The 25,028-nt window shown below is 43.2% G+C and overlaps 1 protein-coding gene across 1 annotated transcript in view; it reads left to right on the forward strand.

The window, feature by feature from the left end:
• LOC309584558 (hsp90 co-chaperone Cdc37-like 1) overlaps positions 1–4,035 on the forward strand; it is a 70,726-nt gene extending 66,691 nt beyond the window's left edge. The window contains exons 5-8 of the mRNA XM_082300617.1: positions 1,053–1,168; positions 1,461–1,583; positions 2,496–2,654; positions 3,444–4,035. Of these exons, the coding sequence (XP_082156743.1) occupies positions 1,053–1,168; positions 1,461–1,583; positions 2,496–2,654; positions 3,444–3,542 (497 nt within the window). The 3' untranslated portion in view covers positions 3,543–4,035. The remainder of the gene's footprint in view (positions 1–1,052; positions 1,169–1,460; positions 1,584–2,495; positions 2,655–3,443) is intronic.
• Positions 4,036–25,028: the final 20,993 nt, after the last annotated feature.

Raw genomic sequence — 25,028 nt, forward strand, 5'->3', positions numbered from 1 at the left:
AGAACTGAAAAAAATTTTCAAGTCATGAAAATTAAAATTCTAGCAACTTCTTCTGCTGTTCCATGGGAAATGATAGGGGCATTAGTGGAGATGCAATTCCTGCATGTAAAAGTACCTGGGATTGTCTACCTGCCTCCTATAAGTAGCTGGAGTTTTACTGTCTCATAATCCATGAGGAGGATGAATGATAAAAGGTAAATATCTGCAAAACAGCTGTTAAGACTATGTAGAGATGCAACCACTTTTAATTTTAAAGATATATGAGTGATAGAAGGGTAAAACTTTGTATCTAGTACTGGCAAGCAGTGAAATATCACTAATATATATTTTAGGGCAATTAACTCATGTGAAGGACAATAGGGGGGCAAAAAAAGGTGATCTCAATGCTTGAATTTTGAATTCTAACTTTCAACCTGCAGCTCTTTCCATTAAGGTAGTTTCATGCTACTTACTACAATTCAGTCTTCCAGTTAACTTTCAACCACTGAGTTGGGTCTCCTGTTTTGACCTTAATGCTTGAACTTGGTTATAAAAATAGCTTTGTATTTCCTAAAAGATGGCAAACCATGTCAGAAGCATATTAATTTTAGACTATGATTATGCTTTCATTTCTATTTGTCTTACTTGCAAGCACTTTGAGAACTTTTCTGTCAAAATCACTGAGTGTAAATCCATCAACTTAGGTATGCTATCAAATTCTTAACAAATATGTATAGATACTACTTTGTTACAATGTCTGAAAACCATTTACAATTAACTTGTTTTTAACACTGCCAGAGATACTAAAATATACTTAGCTGCTACTGTTAAGGTCTTATTATATCTTTACAGTTTGAGCATACCTGATTGGCAATGCTCTTTCAGCATTGTGTGGTGTTTTAAAAACAGCAAAAAAATGAGTTCAGTTTGATTAGTATGCAGTTCTTCTGAGGTAACAATGAAGAGTGAAGGAGATTGTAGTAGTATGTAAATTTCAATAATGTCCTCACTGCATTAAATTGTTGAAATATTGAATGTATTAATTCATGTTGATGTTTGTTTTTTTTAATTAGGTATGCTGGGCAGATGGGATGACAGTCAAAGATTTTTGTCTGACCACCCATATCTTGTATGTGAAGAGACAGCTAAATATCTCATCTTATGGTGTTTTCATCTAGAAGCTGAACAGGTACTAGGAAGAACTTTAAACTGCTTAAAAGTATGCAGCTTCCCACTTACACTACAGAAAAGCTGTCCGGATTGACGAGCCAATTTAATTACCCTTTTCCGTGTCTTCCCAAAATGAAGGAAGCCTCAAAAACACATTGCTACATTAGATCTAGTCTCAGCTAATTAAGTCTCTTTGCTTCTGTCAGTATCAGTTCTTTCCTCTTTAGGAATCAAATGCAAAGATGTTGCTGAATTTTAGATAGAGTTATACTTTTAAAGATATTTTCTGTAATTATGTACTTTCTCTTCAGAAAAGAGCTCTGATGGAACAAATAGCACACCAAGCACTTGTGATGCAGTTTATTATAGAAATGGCCAGAAGTTGTAATGTGGATCCAAGAGGCTGTTTTCGTCTATTCTTCCAAAAAGCCAAAGTAAGTCAGAATTTGTATATCACTGAGAAAAACTCTTGATACCCTTACAAGGGATCCATGTTCTGAAGGAGGTTGGAGGTTAAATGTTACTGACTGAATCAAGCAAATAGGGAAGTGTTGTTTTGTCGGCAGTTCATTCTAGGATGAATGTTTTGTGTAATTCTGATCTTGAGAATGGAAGTTCCATGGATTATTGTTAGGCCAGAGGGAAAGCAGAACACAGCGTGGGAACTACAGGAGTGTGGAATAATGAAGCGCCACCTAAATTACATTGGTAAATGTGAATGTGTCTAAGGACTGAGTGTCCTATTTTGCTTGTCATTGTGCCTCTATGCAGTTCATGGCATGGCCCAATTTGGAGTCTGTTTCTCTTCAGTCAGTGATAGTTAGCTCTGAAATGCTGAGAGAGGGAGAGATGTGAGAAGACTGAAGCTGTGGTTTGATTCAGGTTCTATATTAAATTATACAAGACTGAAGAATCAAGTCATGCTGATCTTAATGCTGCCCTAAGGACTTAAGTTGACACTCACTTTGATTCATGCTTTGCTTTTGAAGTGAGTGCTGCCATGAGTACCTTTTCTCTTAAGGGTATTGGCTTCTGAGGTAGAATAAAGGAAGGGTTAAAATTATATTTGTTTTGTTCTTGCATGTTCTCAGATGAATGAATAACAGTTCCTATACTAATCAAATGCCAAAGTCTCTCTTTAAAACAAAGCAAACAAACAAAAACCATCATACCTGAATCTTCTTTTTAAGCTGACTGGTGCTAATATTGTTATTGATTTGTCCAAACCATTATCCTTCAATGAGTATAATATGCATTACTGCAGGACTTCTTTTTAGCAGTATGTATGCTTACAACTAGAAGTAAATCTGGCTAAGATGAAAAATATTTCACTCCTCTCTTTACAGGCAGGGGAAGAAGGCTACTTGGAAGCTTTTAAAACTGAACTTGAAGCATTCAAATCAAGAGTGAGAATCTGTTCACAGTCTCAAGGCTTTCAAGCTATGTCAGTAGAGAATTCCAGTGTCTATACTGGTATTGTAGAAGGACTGGAGTCTTTGTCACAGGTAGACTTTTTATTTCCAAAAATGAATATAAAAACTGTATTAGGAATAAATTTTTGCTACACTCTTGTGAAGATGTACTTTTTGATATCTAGGAATAGGTCTCTATACCTGGAGCACTGTTCTAGTGTGCACTATTATCAGTATGGGAGAGAGATTGTTTCTGAAAGCTCTCACAATTTATAGTGTCAAAAGGCATACATTAGTTCAGTGCCCTTGAATAATTGTGCTAAATAGAAAACTGCATCATTAACCTCTTCAGGTACTAGAATTAAATATACTTTGTATCACAGGAGGTGAAATGAGCTTTCAACTGCAAATTACTAATCCCATTAATGGAAATATGCAGGTAATTAAATCTAAGGAAAATTTACACTGTTATGATATTTCCCCCTTGTTTTTATCTTTATCTTGGAATACTGGGGTGTTTGGTTTCAGTGTTAGTGATGTTCACATCTTGGGCTGAAAAGAAAATTTTAAAAGCTTTTAAAAGCTGGATGTTAGGGAAGGAGACACAATTTAAAGTACTTTGAAATAAATTTGCTCAAGGTACCTGTTTGGTAAGATCTGGTAACAGAACCCTGAGAAAATGCACAATAAGGTCATAGTATGCTAGCTAAATTTAAAGAAGCTTCTGATGTTCACATGATAATGCTGTCTAGGGTTTTATTTAAGATATTATATTTTATTACAAAATTATCTCATCTGAACACAGACAAAATAGCTTGACTTAATTCTCTGTAAGTGTATGCATGTATTGAGATTAAGCTTTCAATTCTTCATTTGTTGCAGAATGCAAATGATCTACAAGGTTGCATAAACAGAAGTTTCTGCAATTTAAATTCAATGCTACAAAAAGATGAAGAACCCAAAATGATGGACACAGTATAGCACTGTTAAGACTGAGGCAAAGTACTCATTTTTTATTACAAAGAAAAAATGTGGCTATTTTCTTGACACATTTTTATGGGTATTGCACTTTATTTTTGGTGCTTTGAGCATGGAGGGGATTTGGAGGGAGAGTAATCCAGAAATGCTTGTAATAATGTTTGAAAATGTGCTGCTAGGTTTTTGGTTGTCTGTGAAGAAGGTTCTCATTGCCAAACATGAAACTGGATGAGTTTTATGCTACTAAATTCACCTTTTATGATTTTGGGAATTAAAGTATGAAAAAGAAATTGCTCAAATACAATGTTTACAATAAGTGATAGATTTCCAGTAGAAACTGCTATTGTTATTAGATATGGCTATGTCTTATTCTATGAATATTGGAAATCACAATTATACTTCTGCTATATTCCTGGTATAGCTCTTAAATCTGCTTTTATCATTAATAGCAATTAATTTGTATGACATCAGTACTGCAGATCTGGATGGCATCAATGAAAACGCTAGCTGTCTACTTTTTCTAAGAGGATTTAAATGTTACATTTTGCTTTCATAAAAACATTGTTTGGTGTTCTCCCCCAACAATTGCTTACATATGATCTTTGGGTTGTATGGTCACTGAGAAACTTTTTTTTTTTTTTAGTCTAAATTCACTAAATTCTTAAACTTTTTTTTAAAGCTAGATCTGTAATGGAGTGAAAAACATTTGATAAAGAGAACAAAAGGGGACCTTCAGGTACAGTGGGTAGGATGAGACTCTACTTTCAACAAAAAGCTTGATTACAGTCAGGAGCCAAGCACTTGTAAGTCAGGTTTTGGCAGGAATTTCATACACTGCTAAACTAAAGTTCTTTTATTAAGTGAATGTTTTCTGAAATTACCAAGTACTGAGAAACAGGAAGATCTTTAAAAGCCTTCCATTTTAGAATCTTACTTCCAAATGCTATTCCCAGAACAAGTCTGGTGTCAGAGCCTCTGCAATTCAAAATTTCTACCAAACTTTTCAAACGCTGCTTCTGTAGCAACTCTGTCCATAAACATGTACTCTGTAGCTGAGCTATTTCAAGGGAGAGTCTGTACCTCAAATGTCAATATAAATGTTTGCTTCACGTGTTTTTACAGGAGCCTCTTATTCGTATGTTAATTTAGCCAGATCTTCTATTGTTTACTTGGCCCTCTGCTGCATTGCTCTGACCACACGCAGGGTTTGGAATGCATTTTAGAGTAATAGTTTCACTAACCCAAGTAAATGAATTGGTATAACTAGCTAGTTCTTATAGAGCCTCCACACAGTTGTTGACACAGGCAAACTAGCTGTTATACAACACTAGCCTTTTTTTCTTGTAGACTCTAAGTTTGATTTAGTGAAGTCTGTCTGTTGTAGTATACAGTGGGATAAGTATTAGTAAAAAATGAGCAATAGATCAGCTGATGGAAGCCCCTTTCTTGGCCCTAGTACTACTGTCTAGAAGACTTGTGTTTTATCCTCAGGTTATTTGCTGTTCTGTTTAGCTATTGGGCAGACAAAGGACTCAAAGAAACAACAAACTGCATCCAGGATGTGAGCAAAAGAGGTTGTTTATAGACACAAACCCAGAATCTATATGGAACCAATTATAGTAATTGAATTAGATCCTTTCTTACACTCCTGATAGCAGGACCCCCAAGGTGATGGCATCAGATAGATCTCTCTTCTGGTATACAGCATGCTGCATAGGCCTGTCTGTATCGAGACACAAGCTGATAGGTGCTTCCCCACTTTTACTCCATCATGTGCTGTTTTTATGTCCCTTCCTTATACAGAGCAAACTAGCATTAAACATGTTGTTAGACCTTTGTCCAAGACCACTAAGTCCTTGTGATAACAAATATCTTATGTGTTTTCCCTACATGTGCTAAGGCAGCAGCTGTCTCAGCTGCAAGCTGCAGATAATGAACTATATTTCTCTACTATTAAACTCAGTTAAGTATTTCACAGACATTCCAGAAAGGAAGAGAACACAACAGGGCTTAACTTTCATTATTATAGGATCATAGTAAAATTCCAGTTGGAAGGGACCTCAAGAGGTCTTTAGTCCAATCTCCTGCTCAAAGCAAGGTCATCTAGGGGTTAGACCAGGTTGCTCAGGACTTTATCCAGTCTGGTGTTAAAAGCCTCCAAGGATGGGGACTGCACAACTTCTCTGGACACCTTGATCCCATGCTTGACCATCCTCACACTGAAAAAGTTTCTCCTATCCAGTCAGGGCCTCTCTTGTTTCCACTTATGCCCATTGTCTCCCATTCTTCTACCATGCACCACTGTGAAGGGCCTAGCTCTGTCTTGATAGCCTCCTTGTAGGTACTGAAAGACTACTGTTAGGCCTTTTCTTCTTCAGGCTGAAAAAGATCAGATCCCTCAGTGTCTCCTCATACAGCATGTGCTCCTGGCCCCTGATAATCTCAGTGGCCCTCCACTAGACATGCTCCAGCTGATCAATGTTTTTCCTGCATTGTACTGTGCCCAAAACAGTATTCCAGATATGGTGTAATGAGTGCTAAGTGAAGGGGGATAATCACTTTCCTTTATCTAATGGCTACGCTACTGCTAATACAGCCAAGGATGCTACTGACCACCTTTGCTGCCAGGGCACGCTGCTGGCTAATGTTAAGCTTACTGTCTATCAAGAGTTCCCAAGTCCTTTTCAGCACAGCTGCTCCCCAGCTGGGCAGGCATCAGCCTGTATCTTTGTAAGGGGTTCTTCCTTTCCAGGTGCAAGACTAGGTGCTTGTTCTTACAATCATAGAATCATAGAATCATTAAGGTTGGAAAAGATCTCCAAGGTCATTGAATCCAACCGTTAACCTATCACTGCCATTTTCAGCACTAAACCATGTCCTTAAGTGCACGTTTTTTAACAATTCTAGGGCAGCCTGTTCCAATGCCTGACCACCCTTTAAGTGAAGAAATTTTTCCTAATATCCAATCTAAACCTTCCCTGGCAGAACTTAAAGCTAGGTCCTGTCACTTGTTACCTAAGAGAAGAGACTGACACCCACTTCACTAGAAGCCCCTTTCAGGTAGTTGTAGAAACCAATAAGATCTCCCCTGAGCCTCCTTTTCTCCAGACTAAACAACCCTGGTTCCCTCAGTCACTCCTCATAACACTTGTGCTCCAGACCCTTCACCAGCTTCATTGCCCTTCTCTGGACTCACTCCAGCACTTCAATGTCTTTCTTGGAGTGAGGGCCCCAAAACTGAACACAGGATTCAAGGTGCATCCTCAGCAGTACATGGGGATGATCACTTCCCTCGTCCTGCTGGCCACAGTATTTCTGATACAGGCCTGGATGCCATTGGCTTTCTTGGCCACCTGGGCACATGCTGGTTCATGTTCAGCTGACTGTTGACTAGCACCCCCAGGTCCTTTTCCACCAAGCAGCTTTCCAGCTACTCTTCCTCAAGCCTGCAGCATTGCAGTTCAACAACTCTTGTTGAATTATATGAGGTTCCCATGACCCCATTCCCCCAGCCTGTCTAGGTCTCTCTGAACAGCAGCCCTGTCCTTAAGTTCCCACTAGGATTACCACTCTCAGGTGATGCCATACCAACACTTGGCTTACCTACTGCAATCCTGTTGGTATCCCTTTCCCTCACTATGTTGGTTTGAACCATGCATACCTCTGTCATAGTTTAACCCCAGCTGTCAACTAAGTACTATGCAGCCATTCGCTCACTCCCTTCTCCCCCTGTGGGATGAGGAGGAGAATCAGAAAAAAGTAAAAACTTATGGGTTAAAAACAGTTTAATAATTGAAACAAAGTAAAATATAAATAGTAATAATGCTGACGCTAATAGTAACAATAATAATAATAATAGTAATGAAAAGGAGAGAGAGGAGAATAAAATGCAAGAACAAACAAGTGATACTCATCAGCCACTGACCGATGCCCAGCCTGTCTCTGAGCAGCAGTCGGCTTCTTCTGGCTAACTCTCCCCAGTTTATATACTGAGCATGATGTTCTGTGGTACAGAATATCCCTTTGGCCAGTTCGGGTCATCTGTCCCAGCTCTGCTCCCTCCCAGCTTCTTCTGCAGCTCCTCCCCGGCAGAGCATGAGACACTGAAAAACCCTTGACTCAGGACAAGCACTGCTCAGCAACAACCAAAACATCCGTGTGTTATCAGCATTATTCCCATACTGAATCCAAAACACAGCACTGTACCAGCTACTGAGAAGAAATGAATTCTATTCCAGCTGAAACCAGGACAACCCATCATAATACCATTCTGAAGTTTTTCTTTAAACACAATAATGCTTAAATTTCTGGGTACCCTAAAGAAACATATGAGTAAGAAGGATATATTTATGCATTCACTTTTCAGAACAGAAAGGCACAGGGTCTCTCGATTGAATGGTTTTATCATTCAATTTGATCATATGGAAAGAAATTCTAATTATAGAAACATAGAATCATTCAGGTTGGAAAAGAACTCCGAAGTCATTCAGTCCAACCTTTGACCAATCAACACCATGCCAACTAAACCATAGCACTAAGTGCCATGTCCATATGTTTCTTGAACACTTCCAGGGATGGTGACTCCACCATTTCCCTGGGCAGCCCGTTTCAATGCTTAACCACCCTTTCAGTGAAAAAATTCCAACCTGAATCTCCCCTGGCACAGCTTGAGGCTACGTCCTCTTGTCCTATCAGTATTTGCCTGGGAGTAGAGGCTGACCCCCATCTTACTAAAACCTTCTTTCAGGTAGTTGTAGAGAGCAATAAGGTCTCCTGAGCCTCCTTTTCTCCAGACTTAACAATCCCAGCTCCCTCAGCCATTCCTCATATGACTTACTCTTTAGACCCTTCACCAGTTTTGTTGCCCTTCTCTGGACTCACTCCAGGACCTTAATGTCCTTCCTAAATTGAGGGGCTCAGAACTGAACACAGTACTCGTGACTGGCCTCACTAGTGCCAAGAACAGAGGGACAAACATTTCCTTAGTCCTGCTGGCCACACTGTTTCAGATACAAGCCAGGATGCCATTGGCCTTCTTGGCTACCTGGGCACACGCTGGCTCATGTTCAGCCAGCTGTTGACCAGCACCCCCAGGTCCTTTTCCACCAGGAAGATTTCCAGGCACTGTAAATCTCTGGGATTTCTTGGGGAAATCTGAACAGATTTTCCCAAGCCTGTAGTGCTGCATGGGGTTGTTGTGACAGAAGTGCAGAACTTGGCACTTGGCCTTATTGAACCTTATACAATTGGCCTCAGCCCTACAGTCCAACCTGTCCAGATCCCTCTTCAGAGCCTTCCTACCCTCCAGCAGATCAGCACTCACACCCAATTTGGTGTTATCTTCAAACTTAGGGTGCATTTGATCCCCTTGTCCAGATCATTGATAAAGATATTAAACAGGACTGGCCCCAATACTGAGCCCTGGGGAACACCACTAGTGACTGGCTGCCAACTGGATGCAGCACCATTCATCACCACTCTCTGGGCCCGGCCATCCAGCCAGTTTTTTATCCAGCAAAGAATACACCTGTCTAAGCTGTGGGCTGCCAACTTTTCCAGGAGAATGATGTGGGAGATAGTATTGAAGGCTTTACTGAAGTCCAGGTAGACACATCCACAGCCTTTCCCTCATCAGGCAGGTCACCTGGTCATAAAAGGAGATCAGGTTCATCATGCAGGACCTGCCTCTTGTAAAGCCATGCTGACTGGGCCTGATCCCCTGGTTGTCCTGTATGCGCTGCATGATGGCACTCAGAATGATCTGTTCCATAACCTTCCTGGGCACCAAGGTCAGGCTGACAGGCCTGCAGTTCCCCAGATCCTCCTTCCAACCCTTCTTGTAGATGGGCATCACATTGGCCAACCTTCAGTCATCTGGGACCTCCCCAGTTAGCCGGGACTACTGGCTAAGATGGAGAGCAGGTTGGCAAGCTCTTCTGCCAGTTCCCTCTGTGTCCTTGAGTAAATCCCATCTGACCCCATAGACTTGTGTCTTAAGTGGGTCAGCAGGTCAGTAACTACCTCCTCCTGGATTGCAGAGGGTCTATTCTGTTCCCCGTCCCTGTCTACCAGCTCAGGTGGGTTGGTTGCCTTCAGGACAACCGGTCTTACTGTTAAAGACAGAGGCAAAGAAGGCATTAAGTACCACAGCCTTTTCCTCATTCTTGGTTAAAATATTCTCTTCTGCATCACAAAAAGGATGGAGATTCTCCTTGGCCCTCTTTTTGTTAATAATTTATTCATGAAAACACTTTTTATTATCTTTCACAGCAGTGTCCAGGTTGAGTTTTATCTCAGCTTTCTAATTTTCTCTCTACATGACCTAACAACATCCTTGTATCCTTCCTGAGTTTCCTGCCCCTTCTTCCAAAGGTCATAAACTCTCTTTTTTCCCCCTGAATTCCAGCAAAAGCTCCCTGTTTAGCCAGGCCAGTCTTCTTCCCCACTGGCTCATCTTTCAGCACACGGGGACAGGCTGCTCCTGTGCCTTTAGGATTTCCTTCTTAGAGTATGTCCAGCCTTCCTGTACCCCTTTGTAATTAAGGACTGTTTTGCAAGGGACTCTCTGAACCAGTGTCATGAAGAGGCCAAAGTCTGCCCTATGGAAGTCCAAGGTAGAGGTTTTTTTGACCCCTTTCCTTACTTCACCAAGAACTGAAAACTTTAATTTTGTGGTCAGTGCCCAAGATGAGCTCCAACCATCACATCTCCCACCAGCCCTTCTCTGTTTGTAAACAAAAGCTCTAGTGGGGCCCACCCCAGGTAGACTAACTCACCAGCTCCATCAGGAAGTTCTCTTCCACACACTCCAGGAACATCCTAGACTGTCTGTATTGGGTCTGACCAAGGTAAAGTTCACAGCCTTCACAGTGCTGTGCTTTGCATTGGTAGCTGAAAGGGTGTTGATAACAGACCGGTGTTTTGGCTACTGCCGAGCAGCGCTGTCCCTCTAACATTCCTTCCCCCACCAAAGGGGATGGGAGTGGGCACACTCCTGGGAGGGGACACAACCAGGACAGCTGACCCAAATTAACCAAAGGGATATTCCATACCATATGATGTCAGCTCAGATATATAAGCTAAGGGAGAGAGGAGGAAGGTGGGGCATTTGTGAGTTTTCAGTGTTTGCCTTCCGGAGGAACTCTTATGTGTGCTGAAGCCCTGCTTCCCAGGAAGTGTCTGAACATCGCTGCTGATGGGAAGTAGAGATTGACTCTTTTTTTTTCTCTTTGGCTCTTGCGCGTGCAGATCTCTGCTTATTTCTTTTCTATTACTGTAATAAAATTGCCTTATCTCACCTTGCTGGTTGTTCTCCATCTTATTCTCTCCCCTGTCCCAGTGGGAAAAGGGAGTGATGGAGTGACTTAGTGGGCACCCGGCACCCAGCCAGGGTCAACCCGCTACAGTCATTTTGGTGCCTGAACGTGGGGAGAGATAAAGGCAGTTTTATATATATATACACATATATATACACATATATATATACACATATATATGTATTGCATGCTGTAGTAATTATCAATAGCAATTCTCAAGTAGTAAGCTCCTGTGTGGCACGTGGCCTTCGGCAGCCACACTGCTTATCTTTATTTTGCTAAGTTTGGGAACATGTTGAAACAAACAATGACTATGAATGAATATAACTCCTTCTCTCTGCCTGGGGTGAATTTGAATATGGATAACTTTTTACTGCAGGCTCCCATGGTCATTCCCAATCCTTATATAAGCTGCCTGATATCATTAATAGTATTAGCCAATACCGTTGCTACACTATGGAATTCATGGAATTTGTCATCATCCTGGTATAAGAGGAAACAACCTTTGGGTGAGGAGCTGTTAAAATCTGCCCTGAAGCACCCAGTTCCTGGGTGGAAAGGTGTATGGAGGGATTTGGTCAGATTCCTAGGGCAGTTATCACCTCCCATTGCCTGGGATTTTACTCCTGAAGAGGTAAACAGCCCTAACAAACTGGCCCATCGATTGATAGAAGGGTGTCTTGTTTACTCCCAGGAATTCGAGCAGCTTCTTGCCCTGCACTGGGGCCTGGCCTGGGCCTACCAAGCATCTGTTCAATACTCTCAGAGGACTGTAGTTGAGGCAGGAACCCAAACTGTGTTTGAGGACACTATGGCTGAGGCAGGGACACAAACCACAACAACTACAGTAATTGCCCCAGTAGTGAAAACAAAAAAATGGACAAGGCAAGTCTCAGGCCCATACCACTGATTAGTAAGAAGAAGAGGAAGAAGAAGAAGAGGAAGTAATAGTAGGAAAGGAGGGGTTAGATCAAGAGGCAGGCCTTTCAACAAAGAAATTGAAGGGAGTCAGGCAAGTCAAACAGGAAACTGAAATTACTCAGTGCCTGACCTCATCAGAACTTCGAGACTTGCGAAAAGATTACAGCTGCCAGCCAGGTGAGCGGATTTCTGCATGGCTGCTTTGATGCTGGGATAATGGGGCCGACAGTCAGCAGTTCATGAAACCCAACAGCTGGGATCCCTTGCTAAAGATCGGAAAATTGAAAGAGGACTTGGAAAGGAAGGAGCAATTTGCAGCCTTTGGACACGGCTTCTCTCAAGCGTGAGGGCAAGATATCCATTTAAGGAAGATCTTGTGAAATCCCCAGGGAAGTGGACCAATGCAGATGAAGGTATCCAGTACTTGAGAGAATTAGCAGTGCTGGAAGTCATCCATAATGATCTAAAGAATGACAGTGTCTCTAAAGATCCAGAGGATGTCCCCTGTACACTTGCCATGTGGAGGAAGGTGGTTCAAGGCGTCCCTGCATCATATTCCAGCAGCTTGGTAGCACTGTATTATCCTCAAATGGATACACCAACTGTAGAGGTGGCGTCCTCCTGGCTCCAAAATGTAGAAGAAACTCTGGGTACTCCCTCACCCCTACGAGCCAGTACCCCAACTTTTAGGGGCAGCCCAAGAAATCACTCCTCTCCAACCCTGGTCAGAGGGAAGGGAAGCCCCAAGAACAGGCCACGCAATGAACTCTGGTTCTTTCTGCGTGAGCAAGGGGACGACATGAGGAAGTCAGATGGTGAACCCACCTCTAAGCTGAAAGCCTGTGGATGCTAAAAAGCAGGAGCAGAGAAATTTTCCAGCTGCTGAAGCATTTTGTGAAGTTTTTCTTTCTCATGCTTTAGCTGAGAAACAGTGAAAGATGGTTTTGTAAACTAATTCTCTATCTCTGCACCTGGGTTTGTTTTCCAGCCTTGTTTTGGAACTCTGGGAAAAAATATTGTGAATGGGTGTTAGAGAACCTCAGCCAATCCTTTTAGGGGGTGGCTGGTCAAACGACCAATCATATCATGCTCTCTTACGTACAAAGATATATAACCTAGCTTGTATTTAATAAAAATAATTCCATTTTCTCCTTGGACTTGTGTCGTGATTCTGGCCATTTCTTGGTACAACAGCGACAAAAGCCCGTGTCCGTGAACTGAGAGGGAAGAGACCTGTTAAGAAGGGGGCTCCCAAGAAGACTGTCAGTGTAGTTGCCACAGAGAGACCAGAACACAATCAGAGATCTCCCAGATATAAGAGAACTAAAACCATTTCCTACAGCCCTGATGAGGGAACTTCTTATCTGGCATCACAAAGGTCAGATAGTGAATACTCTGACCAGGAACAGGAATAGGGGGTCCCTGACTTCGGCCAGGAGGAAGAAAGGGATGACCGGGTATACTGGACTGGCCTGGCACATCGGATCCACAGAAGTATAAAGCTTTAGTAGATACCGGTGCACAGTGTACACTGATGCCATCAAGCCACAAGAGTGCAGAACCTATCTGGATCTCTGGAGTGACAGGGGGATGCCAGGACTTGCCTGTAATAGAGGCTGAGGTGAGCTTAACAGGGGACAGATGGCAAAAGCACCCCGTTGTGACTGGCCCAGAGGCTCATTGTATCCTTGGCATCGACTACCTCAGGAGAGGGTACTTCAAGGATCCAAAAGGGTATCAATGGGCTTTTGGTGTGGCTACAGTGAATACAGAGAAGATCAAACAGTTATCCACCCTGCCTGGCCTGTCAGAAGATCCCTTCATTGTAGGATTGCTGCATGTGGAAGACCAACAAATACCAATTGCTAGCAGGACAGTGCACTGGCGGCAGTATCACACAAACCGAGACTCTGTAACTCCTATCCATGAACTAATTAGTCGACTGGAGAGTCAAGGAGTAATCAGCAGAATCCGCTCACCCTTCAACAGCCCCATATGGCCAGTGCGGAAGTCAAATGGGGAATGGAGGCTGACAGTAGACTATTGGGGCTTGAATGAAGTCAAGCCACCTCTTCTAAGCACTGTCGTGCCAGACATGTTGGAACTTCAATATGAGCTGGAGTCAAAAGCAGCCAAATGGTATGCCACAATTGACATCACTAATGCATTTTTCTCAGTCCCTCTGGCGGCAGAGTGCAGACCAAAATTTGCTTTCACCTGGAGGGGTGTCCAATACACCTGGAACTGACTGCACCTAGGGTGGAAACACAGCCCCACCATCTGCCATGGCCTGATCCAGACTGCCCTGGGACAGGGTGGAGCTCCAGAACACCTTCAATATATTGAGAATATCATTGTGTGGGGCAATATAGCAGAAGAAGTGTGGATACAAATATGTGGCTAGCAAGAAATTTTCTTGCTTCTTTCCAGTCCCGTGAGATATTTTTCTCTCTCACAGAAGATATTAGTAGAGTTCTATAAACTATGAACACCTGCGGCCTTGCAAACCTTTGTTCATAGTACAGTAGAAAAATATTTTGACAATGGATGTCTTAGGATTTTAGCCAATCACCCCAAGGGGTGGCTGATCCTTTGACCAATTAGACTATGAAGAAAAAAGTCTATAAAAGAGTTGTAAAATAATTAAATAAATCAATCTTGCTGCACAATTCCTGCCTGCTGGATCTCTCTTCTCCTCCCTACCACTGCGGGATACCGTGATAAAGAAGTTTTTGAGAAAGGAAAGAAAATAATCCAAATTCTTCTGAAAGCTGGTCTCTCCATAAAACAAGGTAAGGTAAAGGGACCTGCCCAGGAGATCCAGTTCTTGGGAATAAAATGGTAGGATGGACGCCATCATGCACCTACAGAGGTGGTTGACAAAATTGCAACTATGTCTCCGCCAGCTAATAAGAAGGAAACACAAGCTTTCCTGGGCCTTGTGGGGTTCTGGAGAATGCACATTCCAGGTTATAGTCAGCTTGTGGGCCCCTCTATCGAGTGACCCATAAGAAGAATTACTTCGAGTAGGGCCCTGAGCAACAACAGGCCTTTGAGCAGATCAAACAGGAAATAACTCATGCAGTAGCTCTTGGGCCTGTTCGGACAGGACCAGCTGTGCAAAATATACTCTACATTGCAGCTGAGAAGCAGGGCCCCACCTGAAGCCTCTGGCAGAGGACTTCAGGAGATACCCGAGGTTGACCACTAGGGTTTTGGAGCCGGAGTTATCAAGGATCAGAAGCCCACTGTACTCCAACTGAGAAAGAGATACTAGTGGCTTATGAGGGGGTTTGAGCCACCTCAGAAGTTGTTGGGACAGAAGCGTGTCTCCTCTCGGCGCCATGATTGCCCGTCCTACGCTGGATGTTCAAAGGAAACCTTCCCTCAACACATCATGCAACCAGTGCTACATGGAGTAAGTGGCATTAATTATACAACAAGCCCAAATGGGAAAACCCAACTTCCCAGGAATCCTAGAAGAGATTTTGGATTGGCCAGAAGCCAGAGATTTTGGAGCATTGCCTGAGAAGGTGACTCGTGCCCAAGAAGCACCACCATATACCGAGTTACCAGAAAATGAAAGAATCTATGCTTTATTCACTGATGGATCCTGCCGAGTGATAGGAAACCATCGGAGGTGCAAAGCTGCTGTGTGGAGTCCCACACGACAAGTCATTGAGGCTGCTGAAGGGGAAGGCAAATCAAGCCAATTTGCAGAGGTTAAAGCCATTCAACTAGCCCTAGAGATTGCTGAGAGAGAAAAGTGGCCCATACTTTAGCTCTGTACTGACTCCTGGATGGTGGCTAATGCCCTATGGGGATGGCTGCAGCAGTGGAAGAAAAGCAATTGGCAGCGCAGGGGTAAACCCATCTGGGCTGCTGCATTATGGCAGGACATTGCTGCACGGATAGAAAACGACTCTGAAAGTATGTCATTGTGGTAGCTTAGCAGTTTGGAAAAATTTCTGTGACCAGGAATCGAACCCGGGCCACGGCGGTGAGAGCGCCGAATCCTAACCATTAGACCACCAGGGACAAAACCGGAGCAATCTGTGGATAAGCAAACAGGCCTAGGGACCAGAAAGATATTAGTACCTCAAACCAGAGAGACATTATGAACTCAACCAACATGGTGACTACTTTACCCCAATACAAAGTAATTAAAAACAAAAATGTAATTATCATAGTTTTTTACTTTCCTCCGGGCCGCATGCTGGGTGCCAAGTGAATAGTTTTCATTGGTGCTCCGCGCCTAACCAGTGTCAAACCACAACAGTCATGTAGATGCCCATGTGCCCAGAAGTCATGCCACTGGGGAGCATCAAAACAATGAACAGGTAGATAAGGCTGCCAAAATTGGAATAGCTCAGGTGGACCTAGATTGGGAAAGGAAGAGTGAGCTATTTATAGCCCAATGGGCCCACAAAGCATCAGGGCATCTTGGAAGGGATGCAACATACAGATGGGCTCATGATTGAGGGGTGGACCTGACCATGGAGGCCATCACACAGGTTATCTATTCATCAGTGTGAAACATGCACTGCCACCAAGCGAGCCACATGAGTGAAGCCTCTCTGGAGCGGAGGGCAGTGGCTGGGTTTCCAGTATGTTGAAGCCTGGCAAATTGATTACATTGGGCCATTGCCACGAACACGCCAAAGCAAGAGTTATATCCTCACCATGGTAGAGGCCACAACTGGCTGGCTGGAAATGTACCCAGTAAACCATGCCACTGCCCAGAACACGATTTCAGGTCTCAAAAGACACATTTTGTGGCGACATGGAACCCCAGATAGAATTGAGTCAGACAATGGGACTCATTTTCAAAATAATCTTATAAACTCCTGGGCAAAGAGGCATGGCATTAAGTGGATATATCACATTCCCTATCATCCACAGGCCTCTGGGAAGATTGAAAGATATAATGGGCTGCTAAAAATTATGGTAAAGGCATTAGGTAATGGGACATGGAAGCACTGAGATGCGAACTTGGCAGAAGCCACTTGGCTAGTCACTACTAGGGGATCTGCTAACTGCCCTGGTCCCCCTCAAACTAAGCCCTTAGACATTGTGGAAGAAGACAAGGTTCCTGCATTACACATAAGGAAGTAGCTGGGCAAGTCACTGTGGATTTCTTCCCCCATGGGAAAAGGCAAACCCATTCGTGGAATTGTCTTTACCCAAAGACCTGGGTGTACTTGGTGGGTGATGTGGGAGGATGGGGAGATTTAGTGTGTACCTCAAGGAGATTTAACCTTGGGGTAAGAATAACGTATAGTGTAAGTTGTATGTTACAGGAGGTAAAGTAGGAGGAACATGAATTGACAAAGAATGAATTTTGGCGAGGAGCAAGAAAAAAGCAATGATGAACAGCGACGGTGACGGTGCCCAACCATCAACCATCAAGTGTACTATTTCTCCTGTCCTGACCCCACATCCTGCTGGAATGAAGACCACCTGGAGGGATGTGAAAGGACAGGTGATAATTTTTTTCTCTTTGGCTCTTGCGCGTGCAGATCTCTGCTTATTTCTTTTCTTTTACTGTAATAAAATTGCCTTATCTCACCTTGCTGGTTGTTCTCCATCTTATTCTCTCCCCTGTCCCAGTGGGAAAGGGAGTGATGGAGCGACTTAGTTGGCACCCGGCACCCAGCCAGGGTCAACCCACTACAAATGGCTTGTCTGGACAAGAGCCACCAGGAGTGAAGTCAGGTGGACTGAGCAGTAACTGGGGGAAAGGTAATTCTAGCAAGGGAGATCACAACCACTGACCCATTGACCACCTACTCAAAATGGATCCTCGGCTCAAATGGAGAGAAGAACTGCACATGCAAACTAACTAGCATAAGAAGCAAGATATATAATTGGCGTTAGAAGTGAGAGATATAACTAGCAAGTGAGGGTTTGAGTACTAATTAATGAAAAAGTTCTGTAATCTGTAACCAATCATAGAATCAAAGAATTATAGAATATGCTGAGTTTGAAGGGACCTATCAGGATCATTGAGTCCAATGCCTGGCCCCACACAGGACATCCCAAGAATCACGCCATGTGCCTGAGAGTATTATCCAAATGCTTCTTGAAGTCAGACAGGGTTCATCCTGTGACCACTTCCCTGGGGAGCCTGTTCCAATGCCCAACCACCCTCTGGGTGAAAAGCTTTTTCATGATATCCAACCTAAACCTCCCCTGACTCAGCTTCAAATGAATGCTGATGCCTTTGTTTATTAAAATGTATAAACAGTTGTCATGGTTTAGCATAGTTAAAGAGGGCTCCAGCCACGGAAGTGATTTTTTGCAAAGAGGTGCTTACAGCTTCCTCTATGACTCGATAGACCCAATCAACTGGCTAGTTTGAATATTGGGAACTTTTTTAAGCCACTTAAGAAGCTTGACACGCCTCTGTGATCCACATTTAAGAACAAACAGAGCCCGGGAACGCTCTCTTGCTTCTGACTTTCGGACAGGTAAGTGGGGGGTGGCCTGCAGGCGGCCCAGTGGGGCCGGGCCGGGCCGGGCCCTCCCGCGGCCCAGCTCTGTGCAGGCAGCCTCCCCTGCTCCGTACAGGCCAGCCCTCACCCAGTGCGGCTTAAATTCATCTGAGGCCGCTGCCCTGCCCGGCAAAGATCATGTGACCAACAGCAAGAGGCTGCAAGGCCCGGGTGAGATTAACCCTTTTAGTGCTGTAAGATTCTCCAGAACAGATGAAGCCTGCAGACATCCCAGGTCAGAGGAAAGGGAAAGATGAAGGCAAGTGAAGAAAACGCCATAAAGACACGAAAGTCAGTGAAGAAGGAAGAGCTGAAACCCTGAGAGAGGAGAAAGAGGAGATGCTTCAAGCTTAGAAGCTGAAATTCTGTTGTAAAGCTATGGTGATGGACTATGATACATCAGAGTACCCGTTGTAATTTCATGAAGTGTGGGGGGGGTGGAGCGTTCAAATTGCAATTGTGAGCAAAAGTATCTGTGCTGAAATGAGCAAATGTTGAAGCAGCTGTAATTTGATGAGAAGCTTGAACAGAGAGAAATGAAAGTGATGAGGACCCTTGCTCCCAGGGAAGAAGAAGACCTCTGTTCCTGGGGCTGAAGATGCTCTCAGAGATAGGTGAAGAGAACCTTTGTTTCTGAACAGCTCATCCTTAAAATGGTACCCCATTAGCTCAAGATTGGACCCTCGAAAACAGTTGTGGGGAAAGCTGTAAGTTGAGGGAAGGGACTCTCACATGCGAGCAGAGAACCAACCCAGGTGGCTGTCTCGCTGTGACATTGAAGCCATGAGAGAACTGTTTCTTGTGGAGATGTCTCCATAGCATGAGCAAGAGAGACTCCTCTCCCTAAGTGAATTGAAAAAAGATTATTATAGAGGTGGCAAACTGATTGAAAATCTCAAGGGTTGTCTTTTTACGTTGTCAGTGGGAGAAGGGAGAAAGGTGGGGGAAGGAAAGTGTTCTGAAGGTTTAGTCTGACTTTTTTTCCTTTCTTTTAGGTCTGTTAATAAACTTCTTTATATTCTTTCAAGTTTTGTGCCTGCTTTGCTTTTCTCCTAATTCTTATCTCACAGAAGGAAAATAAGTAACAGATATTTTGAACCAAACCACTACACTTAATTGGTGTTTCTGCCCAGTTTACGAACGGAACCTGCTACAACAGTTTAACGTTTTGATGATCGGGGAGCCAGCCTTTCAGGGGTTACCACCCAGCTCCCTACTTTGCACAAACTAGAATAACGAAACAGAAATATCTTGCCTCAGTGTGTGAATTGGTATTGCACACTGGGTAACGAGCTGGTGTTTGGGACAACAAACTGACCAAAGAGATATCCCATACCATATGACATCATGCTCAGCACTAAAAGCTGCAGGGAGGAAGGGGGGACCATCAGAGTTATGGCACTTGTCTTCCCAAGTAGCCATTATGCACGATGGAGCTCTCCTTTCCTGGAAAATGGCTAAACACCTGACTGTTGATGAGAAGCAGTGAATGAATTCTTTGTTTTGCTTTGCTTGCATGTGCAGGTTTTGTTTTACCCATTAAACCCTCCTTTAACCCATCAATTTTTTACTTTTACCCTTCTGATTCTCTCCCCCATCTCACTGGAGTGGGAGTGACTGAGCAGCTGTGTAGTGCTTAGCTGCCTTCCAGGATTAAACTGCAGCAATGAATTTCAACAAAGAATTTTGCGCAGTTGTTGGACAGGATTGAAAAATTATTATCATGATTTAGTAAGTGCAAGCCATCCATTTGGATCTGTGTATCTTTGTGAGGTCTTGTTCCAGCTATGACTGCCATTCAAACCAAGTATCAAAATAAACTGAACTTAGAACCAGGCCTTTAAATCACTGTATCCCAAAGTGTTAAACCAAGATTTTTTTTTTAAATGAAGCCTATTTAATCACATTGCTCTCACTAAAAGTTAGTATTTTTTTAGCAAGACCAAGAGTTATTTTTGTAGCATTACTAAATGAAATAAAAATAGTTTAAAATAGCGTTCCTTTCATCTTTCTTTATTTTTGTGCATGTTTTATAATGTGCATAATATATTAGCACAGTAATGTGTATATATGATTTATAGATAAATACATAGACATATAGTGGGGGTGCATGCTCAAAAAACTTGTACTGATAGGGGTGCACAATAAAAAAATTTGGAGGCCCCTGTTCTAGGCTACCAGGTGGATACAGAAGTGAACCTTTCTTGTTTTTGCAGTGGAAGGACAAAAGCATGGTAAAATAATAGCTTCGGGACTGGTTCTGTGATCACTCTTTTTAAATTATGGACCAAATATGTGAAAAACAGTGTTTCACTATTTAGTCCAATGTTCTTAAGAGCTCTAAACTAAGAAGTGAGGCAAGAAGGTTGGGAGAGATTCATGTAATCTCCACTTCTGATTTTAAGTAAATAAAATCAGGTGAACAGGAGAGTAGTAAAGTATTATTGAGAATAGAATTCAGAAAAATTACAGGTAATCAAAGGACTATCTCCAATCTGGTTGGTGATAATAAATATTTGAGTAAAAAGCATCAAGGATTTGGGACCAAAGAACAGAAGGAAGAAAACTACTTTGGTTAAATTACTGAAACCTAATATCAGAATTGAAATATAATAGCATAGCCATCATAACTGAAAATTTTATATTTTTTAAATAGCTTTTCTCACAAAGCAACAATAAAGATACTAAACATTTCACCAGTGCTATTAAGAGAAATTTTAATTCTATAATCAAGTGTTGCATAAATAAAAGGGAAATGTGGTCTAATTCTCTGGGAAAAGTTGGTTCAAGAAGCATTTTTGAGAACCTGCTAGAGGACAACAGATTAAGAATATAAAATTTGGATAAAGATTTATGTGACATTTAAGAGACCTATAACTATGACAATTTCTGTTAGTATTTGAGTTTAATAATTTATCAGATATAGATTAGAAAATAACAGTCGGAAATACCCATATGAGTCTCATATTTCTAGCTAATTCAACTCACACATTTCTTCTTCTTTTTTACAGTAATTAAAGGGGGCTTATATGAGGCATGGGGACAGACTTTTTAGGAGTGCCTGTGGCTATAGGAAAAGGGGCAATGGTTTTAAATTACAAGAGAGTAGATTTAGACTAGATATGAGGAAAAGTTTTTACAGTAAGGGTGGTGAAACACTGGAACAGGTTGCCCTTAGAGATGAGGTAGAAATATTAGATACCTAGAAATATTAGAATAATTTGCTTCAGACCAGACCACACACAATCTGTAACACAGCAGGGAATTTAGCATAGGTCTCCAGATTAACACCCTCATTTCTGGACTTTCCTTTCAAATTAAAAGTGAGAAACACTAGAGAGAACCATACAAAATACACTACTGTACATCATGACAATTTCAAAAAAGGAAAAACAGAAAAAGAAAGGAAAAGCAGGAAAAAGGTTAAAAACCCCACAGTTTTGAAGGAAGAAACATCATTAAAAATTATTTAGTAACATTTTAGTCAAAAACAAAGAATTGCTATATTTGATAATAATCCCTCTATAGTACATAGAATTAACATTTCTCATACCCTCCTTCACCTACTCCTTTTCTGAGGATTTTGATCCTGTTCTCCCTTTCTTATTTTTCCACTTTCACCTAAGGTATTTATTTATCAGAACTCAAATCTCTCAAAATTCCATCCTCTATTCAAAGTCAGTCCAATGGTCCTGTCCCTCCCTGGTATCTGCTTCCATGCACCACTAGCTTTTCTTCTATACAAAATTTATTTTTCCAATAAATGTCTTCCCTGTTCAAGCTCCTGTACACTAAAGGAAGTGGAAGATTAATTTCTTAGTATAGGATAATGAACCAATTAACCAGTTAATATTTTGAAAATATAAAATACTAATTTTTATTTTGGCACTGTTTCATACAGAATTAGCTGAAGAGAGCTCACACAGCTGATGTCGCAGACAGTTTTGATTCCTTTTCTTGGTCTTAAAATCAAGAGTCAAACACGGTTAGAAAGGGAAAAGGGATTTTACCTTGGTATTTATTTTAAGGATCTTTAGGTGCACACATCCAGGTCAAATGCACTGAAATGCACACTGCAATGCACCCCCAAAAGATCTGGTATAACATTATAGGTCTTACTAATTAGCATATCTATTAAAAATTCCCCAATGAGAGGCTTGAATGAGCCCCCCTCCCCAAGGAGCCTTCCCCTGGATGGTTCTATCTTAGTTTACAGAATGTGTTCTGGAGAGGACCTTGGGGTCTGGGGCACACTGATCCCTAACTACAAAGCTTCTAAAATGTTTAGTCTCTCAGCTTGACAAACAAGTCCAAGAATGTAGGCAAAAAGCACTAGGAATACAGAAGTTGTAAAAAGGTATAACAGGGGTATAAAAGAAAATGCAAAAAATCATCATGTCATCAGTTTCCCCCCCTTCTTAAATAGGTTGCCACAGAGGTGCTACCAATGTCACTGATTGTCTCAGCTTTGGCTAGTTGTGAGTCCATCTTGGAGATGGTTGGAACTGACCCTGTCAGTCATGGGGGAAGCTTCTAGCAGCTTTTCACAAAAGCCACCCCTGTAGCCCCCCTGTCGCTGTTATCCACAGGGAGACGAGAAGAATCACGACATAAGGCAGGTCAGATGATATGGCCGAAGCAAGAGCTAAGACCATGTTTAATGGAAAGCTCATCTTTTATAGTGTGGTTTGCAATAAAGAAATCACATGATTGGCCTATTCACCCACCACCTCTCAAGGTGATAGGTTGAGCAGTATAACGCCCATCTGTAAATATTATTTTTCCATGTACTCAAAACAATATGCAGATCTCATAACAATTATGCAGCTGCAAAGAGTTTACTTTTCTCTAACTGCTTTCTCATGAGAGACTGTGAGAACAAAAGCTTCTCACAGGAAAGCTGTGAGAAGCTTGTGAGAAACTGTGAGAAGTTCTCTGTAGATACAAAAATGCTGCTAGCAAGGATTTTCTTGCTATTTTCTAAGTCCATGAGAGACTTTTCTCTCTCACAGAAGAGGTAGCAGAGTATGTAAACAAGCAAACCACCCGCAACCTTGAAAAGTCTTGTTTATGGTATAGTAGAAAAATATTTTGACAATGGATGTTTTAGGATTTTAGCCAATCACCCCCAAGGGGTGGCTGAATCTTGTCTATGAAGAAAAAAGTCTATAAAAGAGTTTGTAAAATAATTAAAGAAATCAATCTTGCTGCACAATTCCTGCCTGCTGGATCTTCTCTCCTCCTCCTCCCTATGGCTGCGGGACACGGTGATATACCCGAGGGCCCAGGCCTGCGGTAATGTTTGGTGACCCCGACGTGATCTGCACTCTCTGATGTGTCCTGCTGCTGTGAGCCAAGCCAAATTTCTCTAGAGGTACACTGTTCCCCTTCCCCGCCCCCCCCCCCCCCCCCCCCTCCCCGCGGGAGTTGCAACGTGACTGAGAAATGGTGAACAGCGGCTCACAAACCGACGCTGTGGTACTGGTCTGGAAAGTTGTGTTTAGCATAATGCACACATCCATTCCTGAAAACTCAGTTCGGGAATCATTAGATTGCACTACCTTAAAAGGGATTTCCATGGACAGAGATACTGCCCTGGTCTTTGCCTTATGGCAGGAACTTGGCTGTGCTGTCCGGCATGAACTCCTGTCTGGGAACCCATCAGTGTTAGAATTTACCAGACCTGGCGTTCGTTATTTATGCTGCTGACAGACCTTGTCTGTAGCAGCCGAGCTGGCTCGCCTATTTCAGTGATGAGTGACGGAGGAATGTCCAAGGGGGCAAGTGATAGTGAATCAGAAAAAACACCCTCGGCTCCACAGGCAGAGCCTGTGCCACCTTACCCTGCACAATCACAGGACTCCGCGGCCCCCAGGGACCCCGCGCCGGCAGAGGCAGGGGTGTCGGGGCAGCAGGAGGGCACGCAGCCTGCCTTGCCGCTCAGCTTGGTGGCGGCCACGACTTATCCAGGGCCGTGAATTAGCAGCTTAGCAACTTGGACCCCCAGAGTGGCTCCTAGCCCATTTGCGTATGCACCAACAGAGCCAAAATCGCCTGGACCTAACTTCTTAGCCGGCTTAGAGCCAGGCATGACTGCACCGAGACTGCCTGGGTGTGGTCCGCTGCCCTCCCTGGCGCTGGACTGTTCTGCACCGCTGCAGAACTGAGCCATCGACCTTTTAATACAGCATCTGCCTTTGCTGACAGAGTTACCGAACATATCCTGGCAGCTGGGAGAATTGCTCAGCCTGCAAGAGCAGCTGCTGCAGATAACAGAGGCACCCTGCAGTGCTGGGAGCACCGGGTCCGCGCCGCCCGTGGGAGACGCGGCTCCAAACCAAGGAGCGGCGTGGCCAGTGGCGAACCCGGAAGTAGTGCTGCCCCGGGAAAACCAGGAAGCGGCCGCGGCTGCAGAGCAGCGGCCGGGGGCAGCGGCGCCGAATGTGGCCACGGAGCAAGGGCCGAGCGCAGCACCAGGCGCGGCTGTAGCCCCAGAGACGCCTGAAGCAGCTAGAGTACCAGTTCGGTCAGGACCGGCCGAGATGGCATCCCGTAAAGAGGCTGCTGTTCAAACAGACAGCGCTGCCAGCTGTAGTCTGCGCTGTCTGTTCTGCCGTTAGCCAACCCAGCCAAAATGCCCCTCTCCATCCACCTCTGTTCACTCCCAGTGTCTAAGAGTTGCCTTTGCCTGATTCCTCATCGTCAGGCAGTGAGGCAGATGAGGTTCTGGCCCCAGTTTGTAAGGCAGCTGTAGCCGG

Source organism: Coloeus monedula (assembly GCF_965178545.1).
Source record: "Coloeus monedula genome assembly, chromosome: W".
NCBI classification, from domain to species: domain Eukaryota; kingdom Metazoa; phylum Chordata; class Aves; order Passeriformes; family Corvidae; genus Coloeus; species Coloeus monedula.